Source organism: Saccostrea echinata, unplaced genomic scaffold (genome assembly GCF_033153115.1).
Source record: "Saccostrea echinata isolate AGI-Se365-2 ecotype Australia unplaced genomic scaffold, CSIRO_AGI_Sech_v1 ptg000029l, whole genome shotgun sequence".
NCBI lineage: Eukaryota > Metazoa > Mollusca > Bivalvia > Ostreida > Ostreidae > Saccostrea > Saccostrea echinata.
This window is the reverse complement of record NW_026889778.1, coordinates 4,468,720-4,479,923: the sequence shown is the minus strand read 5'-3', so window position 1 is coordinate 4,479,923 and position 11,204 is coordinate 4,468,720. Positions and strand designations below refer to the sequence as shown.

The following is an 11,204-nucleotide window of genomic DNA, read 5'->3' as shown; positions in this document are numbered from 1 at the left end:
AGAATCAAGCGTAATTTACGTCTCTTATAACCTCATGATCATTTTAAAGTACTGGTCCGTGTGCTCAACGCTCGTCTCTTGAGCATCTCATTGATTTTTAAAACAGGTAAAACACTCTTAACAGAGGGACTCATTCAAATTCACCACTTTCTCTATTTTTTGATCAGATTCAAACTTCAGTCCTCGAAAGGTTGTATTACATTGTAGGAAGCAGAGAATACACAAAGTTAGACATCGATCGTGACCCATAACGTTCCTCACCGTCTGAATTTAACACAAAGTACTCCGCTTCTTACGCCTATTTATTTTCGGTTCGGAGGTGAAACCGTCCTTGAATTTCATGCCATTTATAAACAACTTCTCCACTAACGTTCTACTGTGTTATGTCAAGTCTTTATCTTTTTCCGTCTCTGAAGTGGACAAACCACATTAAATGCAATATTTATTACATCCCCGCGAACGCGTTTAACGACTTTATTTGCAGCATGCTAAATTTCGACAACACTTTAAAATTTATGACACTAATCCTCTATCTTTGATGTCATTTATGTAAAAATTTGACATATATATATATTACGATTTGTATCTGGTTTAACTGATATAAAATTGTGTTTTATGTCTTACTTATTATCAGAGAATAAATACAACTGAAATAGTTACATACGTAAATTAATCTGGATTTTATTCGTGCGCCGACAAACCATATTGGCCTTTTTATAAATCGTCATAATATTATTTCACTGAAAGATATTTATATAAGAATTCACTGTTTTAAGGAACATTGAGTAAATGGTAGCTATGCAAAATTTGGTTAGTATTGGTTGAATGTTTACAAAGTTATAAATAATGTCTACGACGTTTTGGGACAACCCTCGCATATATGCCAAAATTGGGTGAAATTGGGTGAAATTGGTTGAGCGGTTCCAGAGAAAAAGCTGAAAATGTTCAAAGGTTAAAGGTAGAACCAATGTCAGAAAAGTCTTTGTCACAAGATTGTCAAACTTTTCAAAATGAGAAATTCACACTCGCTTGTCAATCAGTTAAAAATATATGGTATGTTTCCTTGTTATTAAATGTAGTGCAGCCTGTGCTACTTGGAATGATAATTTTTACACTGCGACAACATATTTTCAGCCATATTTAGGGGTACTGGTCATAAAGTGAATATAGAAAATCACAAAAATACTTCTTCAAACGTCGTCGTTTATAGACTTCATTAACTGAACCGTATTAAGCAATATTATTCAAGAATAAATTCTTTTTATTCAATTAACATAAAAGATTAAGTTCACACATCAACGAATATAGGCAAATGTGCTCAATATTTTTACATTAATTTACCACCTAAATTTGTAAATATTGATCAAAAGTATTTGTCAGAATGTTTTCAATCTTTGATATGATGAAGAACATACCCAAATAATAACAAAAAGTTACATTCAGATTTTACAATGTGAATATTCATCAAAAAATGTATTTTTTTTAAAGATAAACTTTAGGGAAACATTATCATTACACACCAACCATTTTGAATAATTAACAAATAATTATGAAAGGGAATGCACGTCATTTCATGATAGACATTACAAAATTTACACACAATTTTTAACAGATCTTTGACTCAGACACAATTCATCAAGATATTGTACTATTAAGATGTCTTAGGATTTTTGATTTCCTTCAAAATAAGTGCCTATCATTCAAATTATCACAGTTGTGTAACTTCATTACATGATATGGTCTTGGAAAAAGTACGGGAAAAAGTAAAATTAAATTAAATATGACGTCATAATTGATCTAACACCAAAAAGACGGTATGAACTCATTTACTCGATATGACGTAGGTTCTACGTTAACGAACGATTGGCGTCCGACCACGCACTACGCACTTACAGATGAAAACATATAGCAATAGGAAAACCTGAGTTACTCAGGTAACGTAAAATGAATGTGACAACGAATATTCCAAGTTTAGATGCGGTTTTAATTCTTCTTATCTTTTAACATAAAAATCTAGCAAGTCTCAAGTTTGATAAAACGCTTTAGTATTACTCTATGATAAAGGATGAAAAAGTATAATTGTTTGTAATTTTAAGGTGTTTCGTCAGTAAGACAATCAATTGGAGAACTTTAATTGTATTACTGTGAGTATTCAAATAAATTTTTGTCTACTAATTTTCCAAATTAAAAGAAATCGCTGTTTGTACTTATCTTAAATTGACATCGACATTAAGGAGTATGTATTCGTTATTGGTATAGAATAGTAGGATCCATACTGTTTCTACTTTAAAGTAACATTTGTCAGGGGTTTTATTTTGCAACATAAATACTTCAAGAACTATTTGGTTAGGATCCACCTTCCTTATTATGGTTAGACTTCCCTCTCTTAGTTAGGAGTCGAATTTTTAATTTTACGCTTTGTTGAATTTGACATGCATGTAAAATATCACGAGGTTACTATAACAAATTCCTCGTTCTAGAAACTTTATGAATCACTTATGTTCAGTTGCATAATTGTGTGGTAGTCTGTGGAAAAACAAAATCTTAAAGGAATAACTCTTAAACAGAAGTTAATTTTAAATGAGTTTTTTAAATTTATTTATCTAGCATGACAAAAATTGAGGAAAGGCGAATTTTGTTGATATTTCATGGGAAAACATGAATACACGAAAAACCTATCCTATTCCCCACAATTTGATCTAGTACGTCCTCTTGAAAAGTCCAATTAGAGGGGAAAAAAGAAATAACAACTTGAGATTGTTTATGGAAGATAACAATTAATTCTTTTCAATGAGGAAGATGGACACCATTATATTATTTTTTTGACAGGAAATATACTGAAATGACAGCAAAGGTACGGTTATTTCCAAACATCAGAGGATTATATACCCGGCATGTACATTTTAATTATATACCACATATACTAAAACGTCAAGTTCCTAATAATTATAAAATGATATTGAAAAGATTAGAATTAACGTGGAGTGTGGAGTCCATCTCGTATCTTGCCAATAAAACGTTGTAGGTACTGTAGATTTTTTAATTGAGTGAGGAAGGATTTTTAATCTGAAATTCCGACGATTTAGAAGGTTACAAGACAAAAAGGATAAGAACCCTGCTTTTGGGTCTCTTAAAATGATACTAGAGTTCTTATTTAAAAACAAACCTGTCATCCATGTTTCAAATGAGTAATGAAAGCATACACAGATCACAGGAAGGTCACAAAATTGAACAATTTCCGAATTTTCAAATTTTAATTTAAATTATCATTAATTTAAAGGTACATTCCTGGAAAACACAGAGCACAAGCTTGTCTATCTACCAAATTTACATATTTCATGTACTAGTATCACATACATTTTTTTATATGAAAATCTCATATAGGCAAGCTTGTGCTTTTTTCCACAGCGAAAAGTATCTAAAATTTGAAAAATTTTCATCACTTTGTAAAATTGTCTACTACTTTTTACCCTTCTGTGGGCCCCGTGTATGCTTTGAATCAAAAGCATAGCTAGTTTTTATGTAAGCTTTATTTAAAGTTATGAAATGTAAACTATCACTATTTTAACTCTATTTTGATTTTTTTTACATTGCAAAAAAAAAAAGAAGCCTTATTCGGAGGTTACCATACCTTTCCGTTTGACATCAAGCTTCAGTATGAAATATATGGAGATAACGAACAGTATACAAGCTCAAACGTCCATTTAAACAATACAAATCCGGAGCAAAGCAAACATCAGAGATGGGATCAGGTGCAATGGAGTAGTGAGCTTTCCCGCCCTGTGCTCCTTGTCATGATCGGGAAATAATGGAAAAACCTGTAGACAATTCAGTGGCCTAGCAATCAGTATGTCAGTCAGCATTTGACTTAATGATAGATTAGACTGTATTTGCTGTCAAGGTCATTGTATCGACCATAGAACGTACGAAATGATGACTTTAAATGAGACTGTTGATCAAGTATACTATAAATCAAATATTTTGTGATAAAGGTATTTGAGATGTCAAAAAGAGGTTTTATTGATCTACATATATAAATCTTTTGGCATGAAATTGAAGTATATTTATTTACATAGTACAGATATTCATGATCACAAGATACACAAACCAATTTTTTCTCTGGTGACATTTTGGTAGCTTTCACGATATATAAATATGCTATGGAAGGTGACATATTTTTAAAGTATACATTACGGAGTACATTCTGTAGCTTATGATCAATAAGCGATCGTAAAATGACATCATTTTGCACAATATGTAATATTCGAGATCTGTTCAGAATAGCATAACTTTGTTTGATAAAACAATCAATCATTTTAGCAGATTACCCAGACCCTCCCGATCATGGATACGGAGGAATTCAGCGCCCAGTGTAAAATAAGACAGTGTTTTCAATGTCATGGGGACACAGAATTCTACTGTAACACGTGTAAACATGATCTGTGTCTAAAGTGTAAAGGGAGACACGTTACTGATCTGGATACAATAAACCATGATGTTGTGATTTACCTTGAAAAATATGAATACAGCCAAAAACAAGAGACTTGTGTGAAACATCACAGAAGAATATATAAAAAGTACTGTCACTTATGTAAACTTCCTGTCTGTTCCAAATGTACAGAACATGAAAAACATCAAATACAGGACATTAGAACAGCATATAAAACAAACCGACAACTACAAAGAAAATTTTTTCACAAAATCAGAAGTGAAACTCTCTATAACAGCTATTTTCTCCTGGCAGGAATCAAAACCGAAATAAAAACTTGTCACCTTAAAATTATAAGCTGTCAATCAGAAATGTTTAAAATGGGGCAAAAACTGAAAAATCTAATCAACACAGTTGTATTCAAGGTTAAAATCAGATATACACGTTATATAATACGAAGACTAAAACAACAGAAGGAAAGTATGAATAGACACCTCGTCAGCATTGAAAGCTATGAACATAGATCTGATCCATCAGCAAACAGACCTGTTAGATACCTCTTATTGCTTAAGAAAACTTATGTTCCAAAAATGAAGGACACTCCAAATCTTACACAACATTTTCTGCTCTCCCTGACTGAGGAAATGAACATGGAGAATGTAATTAAGCTACTAAGTGAAATGCAAATCTCACAAACAGGAAAAAGAGAAGTAAGAAATGAATGTCTGCTGAAACTGATGTCTACGCCAGTGTTGCACAAATCTGTCACAGTGACAGGTGTAGGTGGTGTAAATCACATTTCCTGTGTGACATCAGATCAAGTCTGGGTCAGTGATCACTGGGATAGCAATCTCATCTTGACAAACACAGCAGGTGAAACACTACATCATCTGACCGATGTAAGTAGCGGTTGGGGAGTACACACAGTGAATATGACAGGTAATCTTATTTACATAGACAAGGATTTTAACATAAACAAATTATCTAAAGATAACAGAACTATGTCTACACTTATAAAGAAAACAGATCCATGTAGACTACGTTGCATCTACTGTTCCCCCTCCAATGGAGATCTACTGGTCGGGATGTACAATATTGATATAAATATGGGCATGATAACACGGTATAACGACACAGGACAACTCATACAGACAATTCCTACAAGCAACACAGATCAGGGACTGTATAATGTACCAAGCTACATTGCAGAGAATCGTAATGGAGATGTTATTGTATCTGACTCTGTCCGCCGCGCTGTAGTGGTGACAGAGCGTCAAGGAAGACATCGCTTCTCCTACAGAGGACCTCCATCAGGATCAGGAATATTACCACTAGGAATCTGTACTGACGCGCTGTCACACATCCTTGTGTGTGATGGTATCACTCACACAGTACAGATGATTGATAAAGACGGACACTTACTGTCAGTTATACAGACACAACAACAAGGGATAAACTTTCCATGGGGCTTGAGCTATGACGACAAGTGTCACCTTCTCTGGATAGGATCATTGAACAACAACAGAGTGTGTGTATACAGATACATAAAGAGGCGTGATTGCCCTACAAGTAATAGTATTAGTTAATTATATAGGTGTATACATACATACAGTGCTGTTAATACCAAATTTTACTGATAAAGTCTGATAATTACTGGTATAGTCCTGTTGTTGCTGATTTATACTGATTTTTTTTTTAAACTGTTGTTAATGTTGCTGATAAATGCATACAATTACATGTACTGTTGTTTTGCTGCTCATTCTGGTAATTGCTGATTAAAACTTTGAAAATGCTGTCGATGCTGAGAATCACTGAGATTTACTGTGGTCATTCTCGGGCACAGAAGGTGTGAAACAATAATTAATGTTTGCCAATGAAATTGTTTTAGCAAACATATTTTAAAAGAAATATTTCTTAACACAATGTGCACATTTGTTTAAAACAATAGAAATCAATAATGATAATAATTATTATAAGAAAAACCGTGCACAGTTTTCATCACGAACACATTGTTAAATTACAGCATTCCCTTGGTTGCACGAACGCTAGTTAAATTTAACTACTCGTTAACTTTGCGTTGATGCTACGTTAAAATTTACTTCGAGTTAAACCAATTGCATGAAAGTTAACTGACAGTTAAAGCTTGATTAATTTTGTGATTTAACTAAGAGATTTAACTGAGTTAATCTAGGTACATTAAATATTTGATTAAACATAAAATCAAAATTGCGAATTTGTTTTCATTTGTATCCTTGTTTGCGGGGAAGGAAGAACTTGTAGAGAAAATAGAAATATGTTACAACCTGAAATAGATCACTACATGAACATGAAATATAGATAACGGACAGCATTCAAGCTCAAAAGTTCATTAAACAATACAAAATAGGAGCAGACAAACACGGACCTCCAAACATCAGAGGTGGGATCAGGTGCCATGGAGATGTGAGCATCCCCTGCCGACCGGTCACACCCGCCGTGTGCTCCTTGTCATGATCGGGAAATAACGGGAAAATCCATCGACAATTCAGTGTGTAAATAATGGCCTAACAATTCGTATGAAAAATGTCAGTCAGCATTTGACTCAATGATAAATTGTATTTGCTGACAAGGTCATTGTATCGACCATAGAACTTACGAAATAATGACTTTAAACGAAACAGCTGATATTCTTGTTTCATCAACTTGTTTGTCAATAATTTACCTCGTTTTAGAAATTGTCCATACGTAGAGCATGCTATTGCATATCAACTCAACTGAGAGATATATACCCCGTATGCAGGAGATTAAGGTATATTGCTGCATAAGTAAGGGAAGTTGAGGATTGAAAAGTTAAAGTCATCACGTTTATCATAAAACTTGGTTGTTAGATTACCATTAACGTCTTTTTCAAGTAAAATATCCAAATATGAAACAGATGTGTCAGACTCTGTGGTATCTTTTATCTCAAGCTCATCAGGATATATCGTATCGACATAAGAATGGAATTAGCCATTGTTAATTGACAATACGTCGTCGATATATCTAAATGTTGAGTTCAAGGACACAGCAAGTGTTTTCTTCTTTTCACGTACAATGTACAAGATTTTGGACAGATTTTGCTTCATATGAATACAAAAAAGGTCTATTAATAACGGGGCGCAATTGGTATCCATGGGATTTCCAATAGATTGTTGGAAGACCTGGTCTCCAAAAAACACATACTAGATATTGTCAATCAGAAACTCAAGCATCTTTTTAATGTCAACAACTTCAGAGAACTTGTGCGTACAATCAGAATGTTTTTTAACAAAATAATTTTGCAAATGACCAATGACAAGGTCAGTAAATTTACGAGTTTCATTTTGTTTTGATAAAGCAGCTGTCCATGATATCAAAAAGCCTGGATTTTAATTTAATCTTTTACTTTAATTGGGGAATGGTTGTGTATAAAGTTGAAGAGTCGTAAGTTTTTAAGCTGTTGATTTTGGTAAAATCTTGTGATTTCAAATTTTCCAAAAACATACTTTGTAATTGCATTTTATATAAATTGCATATACTAGTATAATGACTATCTTTCAGTGTAAAAGAAATTGCAAAACACCGCATTTGAAGTAACTATCTTAAATGATACATTTTGTCAATCTTAAGATTAATATTACAAAAAGTATATAAAAAACAAAACCTTAGCACTTAGAATTGACGTCATTTTTATTATAAAATCAGTGAATTTTTTCATATTTTTTTCAATGTAGGTAAGGTAAATGCGCGTGAAGAACGATTTTAACAGAGAGATAGCTAAAAGCCATGAATTAAATTTAAGTTAGCTTATTAAGTTGTAATTGACTTTCGAATAACAACAATTTAACTGACAGTTACGAAACTTTTCGTTTAAAATTTAAGGGCTACTTAAGACAATAACTTGAAGTTAATTTACCTATGCTTTGTGCAACTGGATGCTGCAGTTGTTTAGAGATTTTTTTTATCAATTAACCAAAATTACAATCTATTTTGTAGACATATCTTAGAATCCCATATTATTTTTATTTATTTTTCAGGACCGTAGCAACGGTTTCAAAAGTGGGGGGAGGGGGGGGGGCAAAGTTATTTAGTTATAGGTGTTATTTTGAGTTAACCAATGTCCTTAGCGTTACTATATAGATTTAAAATCAAACTACAGATTAACATTATACAAATACTGCATATAGCCGAGGTTGACAATGGTTTTCGAGGGGTGAAAATTTTCAATGTTACACTCAACTACATGCAGTATTCATAATATTATACTGAATGTTTTATACAAATACATATTACAGTGAACCTTGCGCGCATAAATTCTGCGCAGTCAATATTATTATTTTTTTTTTTTGGAATAACCTGACTTCAAGCAATTTTGACTATTGTAATGCTGGAGGGCGTGGCTTCATTATTCAGCGGGTAATAGTGTTTTTTAACAAATTCAGATTCAACTAATTTACATGAAAGTATAATATTATATAAAATGTGATTAAAAATCATTTCAAAATTAATATTTCCTCTATTGAGATTAAGCATTGTCAGGTGTATTAGGTTCATGCTGCAACAATTGCCGCAGTAAATCTCAGCAATTCTCAGCATCGACTGCATTTTCAATGGTAATTATAAGCAATTATCAGAGCGAATAGGAAATTAACAATAATTGTAATTATAATAATATAGGGTTATTGAACTTATATTGGTGAATATTGGCACGAGTTGGCTGTACAAATGCACGAGCTTGCGAGTGCATTTGTACAGTCAACGAGTGCCAAAATATTTACCAATATTAGTTCAATAACTCCTTTATTATATAGCTAAAATATCTCCCATTGATTTATATTTAATATTTCAATTAAATAAAACAAATTATTAAGAATTTTCAGTATCGGTATGTACTGACCTTACCGAGCGTTATTATTTCTTCTTTGAGGTTTAATTGAGGCTAATACGTATACAAAATTATTAATTACTAATTTTAATTTTGTGTGAAAATAAACACATCTTACCTATCTGCCGCTTTCTAGCATAAATTTGCCTTTGAGATTGACCAGACGATTTTTTTTTTGTTTACAACGGGGCGCTCAATATTGAACGCTCGTATTCGGAGTGTTTCTGGCATACTCATAGACGTAATACAAACTCACCATTCAATAAAACACCAAGATATTGATCGCTAAAAGTCTCTAGACTTTTAGAATTTTTTTATAATTATGGACTATTTATTAGCTATAATATTGTCAGTATTTATCAGCAACAACTAAAATTATCAGTAACCACAATAAAAAAATCAACAACTGTCAGCATGTATCAGCTGCAACGACACACTATGAGGAAATATCAAAGTAATTTTGGGGATTGTCAGCACTTTTTTCGTCTACTAGAGTATCTGACAAGTCATTTAATTAACTTATCAGATACATGTAGGTATACATGTAGAAAAATGGATATATGTAATAAGTTAGTTAGATACATATATACACAATTCCATGTTGACATGAGTACAGTAATTATTTGTACTTATAGTGATAAATTGTCTAAATTTTCACAGAAATGCAGAATCTGCTATGTAGAGATTGAGTGACATACATGTCATTAACTTACCAGCGTACTGCTCATATCTGTAGCATCTATATCGGACAATAACAAATATCTGACAACACTTAATGAATAGATTTTAAAAAAAGTCTTTATCAGGACTGGAAGAAGTCTAAATCCTAGGAGAAAGGCAACAAAGATTAATTCGCGTTTAATCAAGTCCCATTTTTTTTGCGATATTTTAGTCATGTGCTTTTTTTTGTGTACATACAGTTTTATGTTCATGTTTGTTCTATATTAATTAGGGCAAATTTAAGACATGCACTTCATTTTGTATTGTATGTACATTTTTGGTTGTTTTTAATTTTTCCTTGTGACAGGTGTAACAAATATTTAATATTAGACACTAGCGCTATATTCAAGTATACGGTGTTTTTACAACACATTCCAAAATCAAAATAGAAAATCTTTTTTTCTGTTTTAGGCATTTTGCCCTTAGGTATTGACAAAATCTAACAAAAAACACAGTTTTATAAGATATTTATTGATAAGATTGTGAAAAATTAGCATTTTTCTAATGGAAACACGATATAGTGTCACAAATAAACTGAAATGTAAATATTTGGAGGAAATATTAACAATTTAGCAAGACTTTACGGGGTAAATTTCCCCCGAAAGAAAATCACTGATTCACATCTTAAAGACAGCAAAAACCTACAGAGTATATTTTCTCTCAAAAATGACAATGATACAGTTAACGTACAGCAATTCAAAGCAAATGCAACCATCTTTTAGATAGCAAGACTTTACAGGGTAAATTTCCTCCAAAGAATATCACTGATACAGTCTTCACTACTCTTATAAAAAGGGAACATTACACTTTGAAAATCGCAGAACTCTACAGGGTAAATTTCCTCTCAAAAATGACATTGATGCAGTTTATATACAGTGTTTGAAAGCAAAAGCAACCATCGTGATGATAGCAAGACATTACGGTGTAAATCCCCCCCCCCCCCCGAAAGAAAATCACTAATACAGTATTCATGATTCGCAAACATCGTGAAGATGGCAACAATGTATAGAGTACTTTTTTCTCTCAAAAATATATTGATACATTTTATACACAGTATTTCAAAGCAAAAAACCCAATCTTGTAGATAGCAAGATTTTACGGGGTAAATCCCCCCCCCCCCCCCAAAGAATATTACTGATACAGTATTCACTACTCTTATAAAAACAAACATTA

The 11,204-nt window shown here is 32.4% G+C and overlaps 1 protein-coding gene across 1 annotated transcript; it reads left to right on the top strand.

Moving 5' to 3' along the window:
• Positions 1-4,344: 4,344 nt before the first annotated feature.
• Positions 4,345-6,015, top strand: LOC133194409 (uncharacterized). Its single transcript, XM_061330370.1, has one exon. The coding sequence runs from the start codon at positions 4,345-4,347 to the stop codon at positions 6,013-6,015; it is 1,671 nt and encodes a 556-aa protein (XP_061186354.1).
• The last annotated feature ends 5,189 nt before the right edge of the window (positions 6,016-11,204 follow it).